Here is a 17,794-nt window from a genome sequence, read left to right as displayed (position 1 = left end):
ACAGCTTGACAGATTTATCTTCTTTCAGGGAAAGAGCCACTACACCTGCACAGGAAACTTTTTCATAACAAAATCCTCAATTATCACTATCTGCAATCTTAACTTATCACTTGTGCTTGAGAAGGCAATTCATGAAAGGTAAGTCAGCCCAGATCCCCTGGTCTGCAGACATGCTTCTCTGAAGACTAACTTCATACAACTCATGGGCACTCTATTTTTTACAGATCTCTCAATGGACTGAGACATGGTGCTCTCTCTACTGACTGGAGCTGAAAACTGCTGTAGCGAAATCTGCAAGCAATACTGTTGCCTTTTTGGAAACGTAACATGTTCAAGCCACAGCAGACGCAACACAGGGCTCCCAATTTAACAGAGGCAAGGGTCTGTGGGCCAAAAGGTGCTTTCAACGATGTTCTAGTCTTTCTCGTACATCCCTGAAGCAAAAAGCCTCTTACTTGCAATGACATCTCGATCAACATCAGGAGCTTCTTGATTCCGATCCACACTTTCTTCCCTTTGACATGATGTGCAATGGTGCTGCGCTCGTTATCTTTGAAGTTACCAAGAAGCTGGAAGGAAACCAGGAGACAGCCAGCAGCATTAGAAGGACAACTGTGCCAGCCACACTGGTGAGTGCAGAATTAGAAAACAGTCCTTAGCTTAGTCTTGGAAACAGTTAAGAGTAACTGCCTGGAGATACTGTAGGAACAGTCAGACCAGGATACTTTTATGGCATAGCTGTTATCAACAATATCATACAGAGCCAACCTTCCATCGATTTACTTTCTGAATCTTCTATCCTAGGCTAGTCTTCCCCAAATGACAGAGTCTATGAGGAACACAGTGATGTGTGCTAGAGCAACCTTGCAAAACTGTTGTAAAAATTACCAGACGTGAACTACCCTTTGTGAGGATGATGATAATGAAAATACCAACAGTATTTTAGTTACCCTTGTGGAGTGCCACTTTGAAGGCTGTACTACAAGTCTGATAAGCATTTACATCACCTGCTACAAACTCCACACTGCTGCTTGGAGCAGAAGCCGGCCATGGGCTTGACCCGTGGGAGGCCAAGCATCTCCTGATGTGCTGAGCTTTCTTAGCCCCCATCAGTCAACTCAATGGGAATTCAGTGCCTCACAGGATTGGGCCTCATGAATTCAAATTTAAAGAGTTTTGAGGACAACTCTGCTCTCTTTCTTCTATGCCCTCAGAACCGTTTCCAGCCAGCAGAAAAAAGAAGTCACACCCTCTCCGTGTTTTTCCTCTCCCTGTGTCTGCCTCCTGCTTTCCTTGCTTTGGGAACATGACATTCAGTGACACCGGATAGCTGGTGTTGGGCCAATAGAGTAAAGCAGGTCACTATTTCAAAATGGAGCCCTATCACACTCCCCATGGACACCTTTTGATTCCATTCATCAAGTGCTCTATTGCATGGGACATTATTCACACTAACAGTCACTCAGGTGGTCTCTCAGCTGTCTTGACGTTCAGTGGGTCTCCTTACCTCCAAGGCCTCCATCAACTGCTCTCCTGTCGCAATACTGGGTACATGAATGGTGGTGCTGAAAGCATCTAGCATTTCCATTTCCTGCAGGACATCTTTACGGCTGGTGGTTCCAATGATTAAAAGCTTGCGACCCTGCCCATATAAGAAGGAATAAATGTCAAGAAAAAAAGGAAAGCACAGGCGTCACCCTTGGGGAGATTAGGTCATAGAATCATAGAATATCAGGGTTGGAAGGGACCCCAGAAGGTCATCTAGTCCAACCCCCTGCTCAAAGCAGGACCAATTCCCAGTTAAATCATCCCAGCCAGGGCTTTGTCAAGCCTGACCTTAAAAACCTCTAAGGAAGGAGATTCTACCACCTCCCTAGGTAACGCATTCCAGTGTTTCACCACCCTCTTAATGAAAAAGTTTTTCCTAATATCCAATCTAAACCTTCCCCACTGCAACTTGAGGTCAAGTGCAGGGAAAAGAAATGAGGCAAACGGTGAGAAATGCTGCTTAAAGCCCCTACAACATATCTCTAACAGACTGAAAAATGAGAGATATCAGATTGAAAATAGTGGAAGTCACCAGCACAAATCTTTAACAAGACAATATCGAAGAATAAGGCTAAGGAAATCAGAATCCTTCCTGCCCATCAGAATCAGAAAAGACCAATAAAGATGGTTTTTTAAGCCCCATCCATAAAGCCTGTATATCGGAACTTTTCTGCTAAAATGACCATTTGTAACATCTGGGTATCATTAGGGTTCAGAGTTAACACTCACTGAGCTGAATTAGGGCACTTACACCTCTGAGAGCTATAGTTTCTAGCTGATGATGCTGTGGCTGTGATGACTGTTGTGAAACCTAGTACAAAAAGTTCAAGCCCCTTTCAGCATTTTTACCACTGGGTCAATGTAAAAAGGCCAGAAACTGGCAGAGCTCCACCTTGCCCCACACCCCCGGCTACTGTTGCTGGAGACAAGGACAAGACGACAATACTTCGTTGGATTATGTTCTGAAGTAGCATTTTCCACAACCAGGAAAGACAGAAACCTGATTATTATTTTTTTAAGAAGAAAAGGAGTACTTGTGGCACCTTAGACTAAGGTGCCACAAGTACTCCTTTTCTTTTTGCAAATACAGACTAACACGGCTGTTACTCTGAAACCTGTCCTCATTTTTTTAAGTCAACACAAAAGTTTAAATTCTGATGAAAATGATCTGAGTAGCAGAGAGGAAGGAGTCAATCTGGCACACCCGGGGCATCTCCTCACTCTACCATACATAGTTCTTTTTGCTGTGTCAGACAACACTGTGATGACGGCACCCTCCCTGCCCCCAGGACACACAGCATGCCGGACTCCTGAATAAAGTGAATAGGTCTGAATGCTAGTAACAGTAGGTGCAGTTAACGCACAGGGGAGGCTTCTGTCCCATATTTATGAATTCTCACTAACGCAGCTCCCAAGTTCACATGTCTGGGTGCACACAGTGAGTAGGAAAAAGATTTGGGGGTTGTGGTGGATAATCAGCTGAACATGGAGTTCCCAGTTACATCTACACAGGGCTAAAAGACCCACAGCATGACCGCAGCTGGCCCAGGTCAACTGACTCAGGCTCGCAGGGTTCAGGCTGTGAGGCTAAAAATGGCTGTGTCAACACTCAGACTTGGGCTGGGATACATAAACAGCGGAATGTCAAGTAGGAAAAGAAAGGTTATTTTACCTCTCTATTTGGCACTGGAATATGGTGCCCAGTTCTGGTGCCCTCAATTCAAGGAGGATGTTGATAAATTGGAGAGAGTTCAGAAAACAGCCACGAGAACAATTACAGGATCAGAAACCTGCCTTATAGAGTTAGACTCATGGAGCTCAATCTATTTAGGGTGAAAGACCCTGGATCCCTGCAGGCACAAGGTGAGAAGGCTACAGTCCTCACAGGGCAGAGCAGAGAGCCCCAGCCAGGCCCGCGAGGAGGCAGATCAGCCCCAGCCTGCGGAGGCCATCCTGCTGCTGCTAAGTGGTTCCATCCTCCTCCTCCTCCTCACAGTCCTGGCCAGAGGTCTCTGCTCCACCAGGCCAGAACCAGCCTCTTCAGCACCTCGTGCTTGAGTGTCTTGGGCCCCTCAACTGCACAGGGATACGTGGGTCAGAGGAAACGGTGTTCAAACTTTGAAGAAATGTGTGATCTTGTTGCTCAGGAACATTTCCTAAGTTTTTGTAATGATGATGTAAAACTGTGTTTATGGGATAAAAAAGCGAAAACTTTTGATGAATTTGAACAAACCTAAGCATCTATTCGAAATAAATCACAGGTAGAGGGGTTTGTTTGGTGGGAAGAATGGTTCCCGTTTTACCCCTGTGAAGGAGGGTGGATGGGAGGCTGGGTGCTCACCTCCCCAAGTCCATTCCTCTAGTCCTCATCCCAAATCTCCTGTAAAAACAGAAGAGCCCAGAAGGCGCTATCACTGTAATTCCACTGAGCACCTGAGGAATAAATGCCCTGTGCTGAGTGGGAACAGACCACAAGCAACTCATGGGAATGCTGCCACGCAGAGCACAGAGGCACCTCAGGCAATTGCCACTTATACAGGATTTATAAACGTAGCCTCTGCACAGCCAGGCAGGAAGCACATAAAGGCTGTCAGAATTAATGGGAAGGAACTCCTTGGGTGGAGGAATACAGGTGCAGACATTTCTGTGGTCAGGGGAAACAAGAAGAAAGACATAGTGCCCGGACAGATGTCAGAGCTTTGGCTAGTAGGTCACAAAATCCTTGTGCCTTTGGCTAAAGTACACATGGAAACTGAGGATTTGGAAGCTGAATGGACAGTGGCTGCAGTACATGATAACCCATCACAATTATTACTAGGGAATGACTTTTTCGATGTAGCTCGGGCTGTCAATGGATCTGCCAGCAGCAAGGAGGAATATGGTGCTGAAACCCCAGAAGGAAAGAGCGAAGTCCCAGGAACTGCTGGAGGAATGGGAGTCTCTCTCTTTAATTCCTCTGCAGTAGTGGAAAACAGTCTACCAGGGGTGGGTGTGGTTGAGACCAGCTCCTGCTGCTTGGTGGTTAAAGGCAGCGTCTCCTCTGAGGGGCAGGGGAGTGTGTTTCTGTCAGTGAGAAAACTGTCCAGGTTGCTAGCTGCCAGCAGGCTGCAGTTGAACAGGGGGCAGACCTCTCTCTAGGGTGCATAGGGAGATGTGTCCTAGAGGGAAGGCCGGAGGAGGGGGATGGAATCCTAGAGATCACTGCCGTGGGTGAGGGTTCCATGGATTCTGTAGCTGGAGGCAAACCCAGTTCAAAGAGAGGGGAGGGGGTGGTCCCTGCCAGTGAAAGAACTGTTCTGGCTGTTAGCTGAGAGCCCTTCACAGATGAACAGGGGATAGATCCCACTCTAGAGAGCACAGAGGTGTGTGTCTTAGGAGGGGACCAGAGGGGGAAGTTGAGAAGGAATTTGGGGGAGTACATGAATGTCTCCTCACTGATTACATGGGAAGGTGTGCCCAGGGCAGATTTGCTGGGTCGGCGTTTGTGTTCCCAGGCACCCAACCTGTGGATCAGATTTTAAGAGAGAACTGTGTAACTGACTTCCCGGAGGGGAGCAGACATACTACTGACCTCTTGGGGACAGAGAGGAGCGACAGAGGGTACCCCAATCCAGGACCCACTTTTGCAAAATGCTGTTCCTGGTGTACTTGTGAAAACTAACTGTCTCTTTAAGACAGGATGGAAATCCTACTAAAGACTTGAGTGACAGTGAAAATGCTAATGACCCATCTGAGAAAGGGGATACTGGACAAAACACTAAAGGGAAAGAAAGACCAGTACCTGAACACACACTATGGTTTAGAAAGGGGCTGCAAAACACAATAGGTATTGAACAAACTGGACTGTCAGAAGACGTGGTATGATAAACATAGTTGGAAACACCTCCCTGTCATGAATTTGCTGGTACTGTTACATTTCATAATACGGAGTTTATTGGTTATGACAAAGCATTTGGTACTTATGGTAAATCCTTTAAAAATGTGTAAAACACATAATACTGCTTCTCAGCAAGTACCTGTAAACAGACTCAGAGGCTGGTCACAGCAGGGAAAACATAACAAAAGCTGAACTGCTATGTGGAAGGGGAAACTGGGGCACACCACCTCATGGCATGATGGCTAAATGCCAAGACACCTACACTCTAAAAGATATTGGTATGTGAATTATAGTAACAATGCCCACACCAGAATGTTTTCAGGCAACCTGGGAAAAGAAACACAGAACTTTACAAAAACACATGTGGATGACACTACGTTTGGTAACACTTGGGAAAAACCTAAAGAGGGCATTAGGCACACTGCCTTCACATTAGTCAGTGACTAACCCATGGCAGTAATCTAAGGGGGGAGGTGTGACACCCTGGGACCCCAATATTCACCACTGTCAGGTAATGAGGATGTGTTTTGTACAAAGTATGCCTTGTGAGGTATCCTTCTAAAAGTCTTGATCTGCTAGACAGTGATATGTCGTTGGATTGTACATGCTATCGTCGTATGTGAAGGTATGAAGTTTGGCTCTGTAGGTGTTACTGAAACCTGTCATGAGGTTGAAAATGCCCACAAGCCGCCTTTCAGGTACAACAGTTGTCATAAATATAAAGGGAAGGGTAAACCCCTTTGAAATCCCTCCTGGCCAGGGGAAAGCTCCTCTCACCTGTAAAGGGTTAAGAAGCTAAAGGTAACCTCGCTGGCACCTGACCAAAATGACCCATGAGGAGACAGGATACTTTCAAAAGCTGGGAGGAGGGAGAGAAACAAAGGGGTCTGTGTGGCTGTCTATATGCTGTCTTTGCCAGGGATAGACCAGGAATGGAGTCTTAGAACTTTTAGTAAGTAATCTAACTAGGTACGTGTTAGATTATGATTTCTTTAAATGGCTGAGAAAAGAATTGTGCTGAATAGAATAACTATTTCTGTCTGTGTATCTTTTTTGTAACTTAAGGTTTTGCCTAGAGGGGTTCTCTATGTTTTGAATCTAATTACCCTATAAGGTATCTACCATCCTGATTTTACAGAGGTGATTTCTTTACTTCTATTTACTTCTATTTCTATTAAAAGTCTTCTTGTAAGAAAACTGAATGTTTTTTCATTGTTCTCAGATCCAAGGGTTTGGGTCTGTGGTCACCTATGCAAATTGGTGAGGCTTTTTATCCAACATTTCCCAGGAAAGGGGGGGTGCAAGTGTTGGGAGGATTGTTCATTGTTCTTAAGATCCAAGGGTCTGGGTCTGTAGTCACCTAGGCAAATTGGTGAGGTTTTTTACCAAACCTTGTCCAGGAAGTGGGGTGCAAGGTTTTGGGAAGTATTTTGGGGGGAAAGACGTTTCCAAACAGCTCTTCTCCAGTAACCAGTATTTGTTTGGTGGTGGTAGCGGCCAATCCAAGGACAAAGGGTGAAATATTTTGTACCTTGGGGAAGTTTTGACCTAAGCTGGTAAAGATAAGCTTAGGAGGTTTTTCATGCACGTCCCCACATCTGTACCCTAGCGTTCAGAGTGGGGAAGGAACCTTGACAACAGTAAAAAGACCAAACAATATTAATGGCTTACTGAGGAAATGCACACAAGCACCAGGATTACCCCAGGAACTGTGTGCAATAGAAACCTCTCTGAGATAGCGCCATACAATGGGAACTATTTGACCCAGATCACAGGAAAAGAGCTTTCAAGCAAGTGAGAACAAGATATAAAAGGGGGGAAATGACATAATGAAGGGACCTTACTCTCCCCACGACAACACTCCTGCAAACACCTCAGGAATAAAGACTGAACAAGGGGGAATTGATGGTCCCAGGCTAAAGGGATTTCTAGCCTGTGTATGAAAACCTGGGAAACCCAAGCTGTAAAGCCAAGACAGCTTGTGCCTTAAGAATCTGCCAGCCTATCACTCAGTGTGAGAAGTATGTTAAGCTCAGTTTGTGGTTTTGTTTATTCACTAGGTAATCTGCTTAGATCTGTTTGCTATTATTTATAATCACTTACAATCTATCCTTTTGTAGTTAATACATTTATTTTATGTTTTAATTCAAACCAGTGTGCATTTGACTAAGGTGTCTGGAGAAAATCTCAGCTTGGTTACCGCAAGCGTGCATGGTCCTCTTCACACTGAGGGAGAGGCGGACTGGGTGTTAAACCCATATACTGGCCAGATTTGACCAGGACAGGACGGTACTGCTCTGGGGTCCGAGGCTGGTGGTTAGAGAGCCTGGCATGTGACTGCAGCTGGGTATGTCCCTAGCTGTGTGAATGCTGGTGAAAGTGCAAGCTTGGAGGGCTTTGCAACTTGTCACAGCAGTACAGTGTGAGAGGGAGCACAGGCTGGTGGGCCAGAGGGCTTAGTGGTATCCCAATTCCAGGTGGCAACCTGGGGGGAACCCATCACTAATGCCCCCTACTCCTGCTTGCTGCCAGATAGGCCATTCCAAAACTGTGTACAATTTGCAGGAAGATATTAGTAACTTCAATGGGAACACAACAGCTATGTATAACTGACATACATCCTGCACCATCCAGAGTTGGTAGAATTGTGGAGATGCTGCTAGCAGAAAGACGTTTATCAGTAGAAACTTTCCTTTCTGCAGCCCCACATCTCCCCAAATTCTGAGACATCTGGGAAGTAGAGAGTAGTGAATAGAGGCTGGGAGGGTAAGAAATCCAGCAATAAGATGGAAAAGGGAGAAAAAACAACCTTTTTTTTGTACGAATTGTTCAAAGGGCAACATTATTTTTGGGCCACCACCAGCATATTTCTGCCAAAGGAGGCCTCTGCTGATGACAGTAAGTCCAGCTTGCAGTGTCTGATGAAGGTGTTGGCTGACCATATGGATGCTCTGCAGATCTCTGTGTGGAAGCTCTTACTTGTTCCACCCACAAGGCAGCTACAGATCTCACGGTGTGTGCTTTGATACCTTCCAGAGCAAGGGTCTCTGATGTCTTGTAGGTGTCAGTGATATCAAGCCTAGTGCACCTAGTGATGGACAATGGAAATGCTGAGTCCTTTACATCTAGGCTGGAAGGACTCAAACAGGGCACCCGATTTTCTTCTGGATGGTGGTAGAATTTCAACACTTTTTTGAGATCTTCTCTGTCAGATGTTGCGGCTTCAGACAGAATGAAGGACGGACGACTTCTTGGGAAGCATGGAAGGGAGAATTTACTTTAAGAAGAAGGGACCCTGGAATTCTCAGCACCACCTTGTTGTTGTGGAACATAAATGTATGGTTTTTGCATAGATAATGCCACCAGCTCCGAAACACATCTAGCAGATATGATAGCAACCAGAAAACAGGTAGCAGGTACAGGTAGAAGACTGTCACTGAAGCCAGGGGCTAAAAGGAATCATCTATTAATGTCTTCAAAACACAGTGGAAGATCCCATTTTGGGAAAATTGGCCTGACCACCCTCCTGGCCAGTTTGACAGCCATGAGGAACCTGGACATCTAGGGGTTCTCTCCCAGGGATCCTGCAGAAAGGATGCTGCTGAGAGCAGAAACTTGGTGTGAAATGGTACTGGAAAATGTCTAAAATGGCTGGAGTCCCCAGATTCCTGGGTCCTCACCATACTCTTGCACCAGACACTGAACTGAGCCTCTCCTGGATGCTAGTAAAGTCTTGATGACTTTGGAAGATAGACCCAGCATTACTAAGGATTCCCTTTCGATAACCAGGCTGTTGGCTGAAGCCAATCTGGATATGGATGGAAGAATGAGCCTTGGGAGATGATACCCAGTCTCCATGGTAGCCATAGAGGAGGTTCCACTATCAGGTGTATTAGGTTGGAAAATCCTTGGCCAGCGGTAGTTATCAATATGACTGTCACCTGCTCCTTTTTTATTTTCTTAATCACCTTCCCCAGGAGAGGAAAAGTGGGAATGCATGAAGAAAGCCCTGTGGCCATCTGTGTGAAAGGGCATCTGTTGCCATGGATTCAGGAACTCTCTCTCTGATGGGAGTACCTTGGGCTCTTTGTCTCCCTTCAGTCGATTTGTTTGCGAGAACACAATGTCCTCAAGATTAGACCAAAGACCTGATTGAGGCAGAGTGTTGAGCTGGCGTCTGCCTGAGCCAGTTCATCTTCTAGTTCAGCTCCCCTTTTACGTGGCTCGCTCTGAGGGACAGGAAAGACTACTCTGACATCTCCATCACTTCTGGTGTAGCTTTGGTCTCCGGGTCCCTACCTGGTTGTTTATGTACATGTTTGTGGTTGTTTCGTCTGACTGAAGCAGAACGCTATTTTCCTCCGGGGAGCTGCTCTGAGTTCTAGAAGAGCTATGCTGTCTCTCTTTTCCCTCAGGCTTCCTAGATGGTTTGAAAACCCAGATAAGCACCCCAGCCCTCCTCCTCAACTACTCTGACATCTGTTGGGAAAATAACACCACAGGGCAAAGATTATCCAACAACTTCTTGGAACGTATTGGAGACAATTTTTTATTTCAGAAGGTGGAGAAATCTATTAGGGGAGGCTGTTCTAGATTTGATTTTGACAAATAGGGAGGATCTGGTTGAGAATTTGAAAGTGGAAGGCAACTTGGGTGAAAGTGATCATGAAATTATAAGAGTTCATGATTCTAAGGAATGATAGGAGGGAGAACAGCAAAATAAAGACAATGGGTTTCATGAAGGCAGACTTTAGCAAACTCAGGGAGTTGATAGATAAGATCCCATGAGAAGAAAGTCTCAGGAGAAAAACAACTGAAGACAGTTGGCAGTTTTTCAAAGAGATATTATTAAGGGCACAAGAGGAAACTATCCCACTGCATAGAAAAGATAGGAAGTATGGCAAGAGACCACCCTGGCTTACCCAGGAGATCTTCAATGATCTAAAAATCAAAAAAGAGTCCTACAAAAAGTGAAAAATAGGTCAAATTACAAGGATGAATATAAACAAACACCACAAGTATGTAAGGACAAAATTAGAAAGGCCAAGGCACAAAACGAGATCAAACTAGCTAGAGACATAAAGGGTAACAAAAAAAAATTTCTTCAAATACATTAGAAGCAAGAGGAAGACCAAAGAGATGTTACTCAAGGCGGGGGAGGGGAGGAAATAATAACAGAAGATGTGGAAATGGCACAGGTGCCTACTGACTTCTTTGTTTCAGTTTTCACCAAAAGGTTAGCAGTGATTGGACATCTAATATAGTGAATGCCAGCGAAAATGAGGTAGGATCAGAGACTAAAATAGGGAAAAAACAAGTTAAAAATTACTTAGACAAGTTAGATGTCTTCAAGTCCCCAGGGCCTGGAGTATTGTGTCCTGTTCTGGGCGCCACATTTCAGGAAAGATGCGGACAAACGAGAAAGTCCAGATGAGAGCAACAAAAATGATTAAAGGTCTAGAAAACATGACCTTTAAGGGAAGATTGAAAAAATTGGGTCTGGAAAAGAGAAGACAGGGAGGACATAGCAGTTTTCAAGTACATAAAAGATTGTTACAAGGAGGAAGGAGAAGAATTGTTCTTCTTAACCTTTGAGGATAGGACAAGAAACAATGGACTTAAATTGCAGAAAGGGAGGTTTAGGTTGGATATTAGGAAACAATTCCTAACTGTCAGAGTGGTTAAGCACTGGAATAAATTGCCTAGGGAGATTGTCTAACCTGCTTTAGAAACCTCCAATGATGCAGATTCCACAAACACCTGATAGGGATAGTTAGTCCTGCCATGAGTGCAGGGGACTGGACCACATGACCTCTCGAGGTCCCTTCCACTCCTATGATTCTATTGTGCTAGGCATTGTACAAACACGGAACAGAAAGATGGCCACTGCCTCAGATAGCCTTCAGTGGCTAACAGATAGCCAGTTGTGATGTCACATATTTATCTTCATAGACTGATTTAGTCTATGTAGGCACACATTCTATTTTCTTCATTCTCCCTAATGCTTTTTGCCCCCAACTGGAGTGACTTGTCTTCAGAGCAAGAGATTGTCTTTTATTGTGTTTATGCAGCACTAAGTATGGCCCTGATTCTGATCCAGGGGCTACCATAACTCAAAGTATTTTTAGCACAAACTGTTTCCACAAATGTAACCCTTTTTATCATATCCACAATCAGACATTTATTTGAATTTATGTAAACTTATTTCATAGAATCATACAATATCAGGGTTGGAAGGGACCTCAGGAGGTCATCTAGTCCAACCCCCTGCTCAAAAGCAGGACCCATCCCCAATTAAATCATCCCAGCCAGGGCTTTGTCAAGCCTGACCTTAAAAACTTCTAAGGAAGGAGATTCCATCACCTCCCTAGGCAATGCATTCCAGTGTTTCACCACCCTCCTAGTGAAAAAGTTTTTCCTAATATCCAACCTAAACCTCCCCCGCTGCAACTTGTCCTTGTCCTGTCCTCTTCCACCACTGAGAATAGTCTAGAACCATCCTCTTGGGAACCACCTCTCAGGTAGTTGAAAGCAGCTATCAAATCCCCCCTCATTCTTCTCTTCCGCAGACTAAACAATCCCAGTTCCCTCAGCCTCTCCTCATAAGTCATGTGTTCCAGACCCCTAATCATTTTTGTTGCCCTTCGCTGGACTCTTTCCAATTTATCCACATCCTTCTTGTAGTGTGGGGCCCAAAACTGGACACAGTACTCCAGATGAGGCCTCACCAATGTCGAATAGAGGGGGACGATCACATCCCTCGATCTGCTCGCTATGCCCCTACTTATACATCCCAAAATGCCATTGGCCTTCTTGGCAACAAGGGCACACTGCTGACTCATATCCAGCTTCTCGTCCACTGTCACCCCTAGATCCTTTTCCGCAGAACTGCTGCCTACCCATTTGGTCCCTAGTCTGTAGCTGTGCATTGGGTTCTTCCGTCCTAAGTGCAGAACCCTGCACTTATCCTTATTGAACCTCATCAGATTTCTTTTGGCCCAATCCTCCAATTTGTCTAGGTCCCTCTGTATCCTATCCCTGCCCTCCAGCGTATCCACCACTCCTCCCAGTTTAGTATCATCTGCAAATTTGCTGAGAGTGCAATCCACACCATCCTCCAGATCATTTATGAAGATATTGAACAAAATCGGCCCCAGGACCGACCCCTGGGGCACTCCACTTGACACCAGAGTTGGTTAGTCTAAATTGGTAACTAAATTGGTTAGTCTCTAAGGTGCCACAAGTACTCCTTTTCTTTTTGCAAAAACTTCCTGGATTGTCTATGCACCGCTGTATTGCTCTCCCAGCAGATATCAGGAAAATTAAAGTCACCCATGAGAACCAGGGCATGCGATCTAGTAGCTTCCGCGAGCTGCCGGAAGAAAGCCTCATCCACCTCATCCCTCTGGTCAGGTGGTCTATAGCAGACTCCCACCACTACATCACTCCTGTTGCTCACACTTCTAAACTTAATCCAGAGACGCTCAGGTTTTTCTGCAGTTTCGTACCGGAGCTCTGAGCAGTCATACTGCTCCCTTACATACAGTGCAATGCAAACATTTCAACCAATGCAAACTATTTCCTTTATGTTATTCATAATGCACAATGGGGTCACCTATATTACATGGCACTATTTCTGCCTCCTGACTGGATAAACTTTTATTTTTAAATGAACAGGAAGAGGGAAATCCCATATTTTTAGTTAGCTGCATGAACCTATGCACCGATCCACATGCACAGGAGCACGTGTAAGCCTCAAACAGTCCATGAACATTCTTGTTAAGAAAAAAAGTCACTTATATGAATGTTCATGGAAAACTACCTGGTCAGTAGGCCAGCAATGACACACCTAGCAGGTATGCAAACAACATTGACAAATGTCTACACTACCACTTACTTCGGTATAACTTATGTTGCTCAGGGGTGTGACTAAGCCAAGCCCCCAAGTGACGTAAGTTACACTGACCTAAGTGCCGGTATGGACAGGGCTGTGTCGGTGGGAAAGCTTCTCCTGTTGACATAGCTACCGCCTCCTGTGGTGGTGGATTTATTATGCTGACAGGAAAGCTCTCTCCCATTGGCATAGGGCATCTTCATGAGATGCACTACAGAGGCACAGCTGCACTCGCGCAGCTGCGTCGATGCAGAGCTTCTAGTGTACCCCTACTAGCGCTTCTAGTGTACCCCTTCATCCTTCAGGTATTCGCAAATAGAATGTTTTATACATCACTTTGGTAGCTTCACAGGTATCGAGGTCAGGCTGACTGGTCCATAGTTCCCCAGCTCCTCCTTTCTCCCCTTTTTAAAGATGGGTTCTATGTTAGCCCTTCTCCAGTCTTCCAGGATCTCTCCTGTCATCAGTGAGTTTGCAAATATTATTGCCAGGGGCTCCAAGATTTCTTCAGCATCCTGGGGTGAACAGCATCCGGCCCCACTGGTTCGAATGCATTCAAATTGGTCAGATCTCTGACGTGTTCTTAACTTATCCTGATCCATATCCCTTCCCCTTTAACATCTAAGCATAAACATGAGATTAACGTGGTTTTGGGGAAAACATCAGTAGATGAATGGACAGGTCAAGATGAAAATCAGGCAACACTTTAAGGTGTGCTCCCTACCCAACAGTGAAGAATCTCTTGTCACAGTTATTGCTGGAGCTGGGCGAGTGAAAGAGATACCAAGCAGACACTGAGCTGATTTTTCCACCAGTCTAGGGAGTTCTATCACCTGGACCATGACCCGTTTGTCCAAGCTGTCTCTGGTTGGCTAATGGGTCTTTCTGAGCCAGCCCTGGAAGCAATGGAGGTGTCGTCTTGTATGCTTGGTCACGAAGGTGAGCTGTAAACAGTTCCTTATTGTAGTTCAGGGACTTCTTTGAATTGTCCCGACGAGATAAGATAAAGTTATGGAATTTCTGTCTCTTCCTAGTGCGTTGGGGAGGGATCTATGAAATCCAGAGAACTGGCCAGGAGACAATCTCTGCGCAGTTTGAGACCTACCAAATCTCCGTTTGTTCGTAGGAATGTACATATCTAGAGATCTTAACATGGCATGGAGTCCTTTAATGTGTGCATGGACTCATCCGTGGACTCCAAGCAGAGCTTTTGACCCTCAAACGGAAGGTCCTCCACAGTGTTTTGAACCACTTTTGGGAACCCCGATACCCTGTGCATAACAACAGCTGTGGATATGGATATGGCGGTGGTGTGCATGGCATTTAAGAACCCTTGGAGAGATTCTGGCTAATAACTGACCCTCTGTGATGATGGCCTGCAAGTGTTCTCTATGCTCCCGTGGAAGATGCTCAATAAAAGCTGCAAATATATCAGTTGGTGAAGTTCTACTTGCCCAAGATCACCTGATAGTTTGCAATCTAAAACTGGAGGGTCACGAATGAGTAACACTTTCATCCAAAAAAGTCTAACTTCTTTTGGTCTTTGTTCTAAGGGGTAGACCTAGAGTAATGCTATTTACCCCATTCATTTACAGCATCCACCGCTAGGCAATTAGGCAAAGGGTGGGGAAACAAAATTTCTGAGATCCTGGGTGGAACATAATATTTCTTATCCACCTGTTTATAAGTTGGCAGGATAGTGGCAGGCATTTGTCACTGTATCTTTGCTGGATCCAGGAGCACCTCACGAATGGGTAGAACCTGGATGGGTGTTGCCAACTGTAGAATGCCCAGCAGCTTGTGTTGTGAGTCTCTGACCTCTTCAACTGGTATCTGAAGGGTGTCAGCAACCCTCTTCACAAGGTCCTGGAATTGCCAAAAATCATTGGCCATATATTGTTGTGGAGGTATGACTGCCTCATCTGCAGTCATATCTCCACAACAATCTACGGCCAATGATTTTGAATGAATGATGAGAATGAAATAGGAGTTTGAGGGGCAGCCTCCTTATCTGTCCTAGATTCCAGTTCTTCAAAGATCTCTTTGTGCTAGAGGACTGGTTAGGGGGACTGTGCAACCCTATCCTCTCTATGCGACAGAGCCGAGCTCTGGCAAATTGCTGTCAATACACATCCTCATGGTCCACTGCGGGGGGTGGGGAGGGGGCATACAGGAGAGGGGGAAGTACCCAGGTTGATCCCAGCACCCCGGCATGGAAAAGGATCTTTCTCAGAATACGGGTTCCCATACAGGATAGGAGGAGACCCCCTACAGTGATATGGAAGAGACTGAATGTCTCCTTCCTCCTCCTCAATGTTCTCCAATGGGGGGGGGGTGGCACCAGTGGAAAAGGGTGGAGAGTCCTGTGGTATCAGGAAGCAATGGTAATCTGGAGACTGGGGTCTCAGTACTGAGAGTTGTTCGGTACCCATAAGTAGTGAAAACTCTGGCTCATCTAAGACTGCCAAGTCCCTGGAGTACCACAATTCCTGAGGTACCAAATGGGTCGGTCCTGACACAGTAGCTGAGGTGGACGGTGCTATCAATCTAGAGTGTCTCAATGCAGGCACTGAGGGCATCTGGAGCTTTGATTTTTCCAGTACCAAGCATGCCGAGTGGGAAGGTACTGATGGTAAGTCTGTGCTAGAGGATGCCATTCTGGAGGAGTACATATCCTTGGCCTCCCTATTCCTCTCAGACAGTACTGGGGTGGGGGGGCAGCTGGAGCAGTGCTTCTCTGTAGTGCTCCAGGAGTTCCCGGTACTGGAGGAGGAGTCCCTCATTTCTGTGGTACCGAGCCGAGAGGTAAAGGCTTCTGACACCACAGACTTAACAGGAGATCAGGGTCTTTTGGGAGCTGGTTTCTTTTGGTGAGAAACTGATCTCCTCTTCTTTGGAGCCTTCCCTGAGCCTTCCACGGCCTTCTTCTTCTTAGGGGAGATCTGTGTCAAGGTCAAAGGGGCACTGGATCTGTCTGGAAACAGATGTGCAGGGAGGGTCTCTCCTGAGCTAAGTCAGAGGCAGGTCAAAGGGAGCATGCCATCATCAGAAATCTCAATTTGATCCACTGGCTCTTCCATGCTCTAGATTTGAGAGCCAAGCAGATGTTACACTTCTGGGAGAGGAGGGACTCTCCCAAGCAATGGAAGCATTTAGAGTGGCCGTCACTAACCGGGATAGCCTCTTGACAAGGGAGGCAGCGGTTTGAAGCATGGCGAGCCAGGCATGCCCACCTAGGAAAATAGGGCTCTCTCGAAAAGGGAAGGGAGAGGAAACAAATTCAATATTCTCACTACTTAACTAGCTAACTATATAACAACCCCTAACACGAAACTGCTAACACTAATTTTGAGAAAGGTGAACGATAGCATCTGAGGCACACACAAGGCAAACACTCTAGGGCTCTGTCTCATGCTGAGGCAGCTGGGAAGGAACTGAGGGTGGTTTGCCAGCACAGTCCTATATACCCTCACTGCACGGCATGAGGTTGTATAGATCACATACATGGACTGAACAGCCACTGCTGATGGAAAATCTCCAATCAAAGGCTCAGTAGGCATATGCACACCTGAAGTGGAGCACCCTAGGGTTGCCAGGTGTCTGGTTTTCAACTGGAATGCCCAGTCGAAAAGGGACCCTGGCGGCTCCGGTCAGTTAAAAGTCCAGTCGGCGGCACAGTGGGGCTAAGGCAGGCTCCCTGGCTGCCGTTGCTCCGCGTGGCTCCCAGAAGCAGCAGCATGTCCCCCCGCTGGCTCCTAGGCATAGGGGCAGCCAAGGGGCTCCACACACTGTCCCCACCCCAAGCGTTAGCTTCTCAGATCCCATTGACTGGGAACCGTGGCCAATGGGAGCTGCAGGGGCAGTGCCTGCGGACGGGGCTGTGTGCAGAGCCACCTGGCCACACCTCCATGTTGGAACCGGAGCCAGGGGTGGGGGGGAGGGAAGGGGGAAAGGGGTATGCCATTTCTTCAAGGAGCTGCCTGAGGTAAGCACCTCCCATAGCTTCCACACCCTCCCGTGCCCCAACCCCCTGCTCCAGCCCTGATCCCCCTCCCACACCCTGAATGCCTCAGTCCCAGCCCAGAGCACCCTCCTGCACCCCAAACTCCTCATCCCCAGCCCCACCCCAGAGCCTGCACCCCCAGCTGGAGCCCTCACCCCTCTGCGCTCCAACCCCCTGCCCAGCCCTGATCCCCCTCCTGCCCTCTGAACCCCTCGGTCCCAGCCCAAAGCACCCTTCTACACCCCAAACCCCTCATCCCCAGCCCCACCCCAGAGCCTGCACCCCCAGCTGGAGCCCTCACCCCTCTGCGCTCCAACCCCCTGCCCAGCCCTGATCCCCCTCCTGCCCTCTGAACCCCTCGGTCCCAGCCCAAAGCACCCTTCTACACCCCAAACCCCTCATCCCCAGCCCCACCCCAGAGCCTGCACCCCCAGCCAGAGCCCTCATCCCCACACACACCCCCCAACCCCCT

At 46.8% G+C, this 17,794-nt stretch overlaps 1 protein-coding gene across 3 annotated transcripts in view; it reads right to left on the bottom strand.

Moving 5' to 3' along the window:
- Positions 1-17,794, bottom strand: part of NSF (N-ethylmaleimide sensitive factor, vesicle fusing ATPase) — a 187,014-nt gene that overhangs the window by 9,366 nt on the left and 159,854 nt on the right. For all 3 annotated transcript variants that reach the window (XM_084615992.1, XM_084615991.1, XM_084615993.1), the window contains exons 18-19: positions 1,508-1,642; positions 456-569 (exon numbers count right to left, since the gene is read on the bottom strand). In XM_084615992.1, coding sequence (XP_084472118.1) covers positions 456-569; positions 1,508-1,642 — 249 coding nt within the window. The remainder of the gene's footprint in view (positions 1-455; positions 570-1,507; positions 1,643-17,794) is intronic.

Source organism: Lepidochelys olivacea (assembly GCF_965140295.1).
Source record: "Lepidochelys olivacea isolate rLepOli2 genome assembly, chromosome: 27".
Taxonomy (NCBI): Eukaryota; Metazoa; Chordata; order Testudines; family Cheloniidae; genus Lepidochelys; species Lepidochelys olivacea.
The sequence above is the reverse complement of the archived record's forward strand: the minus strand, read 5'-3'. Positions and strand labels throughout refer to the sequence as shown.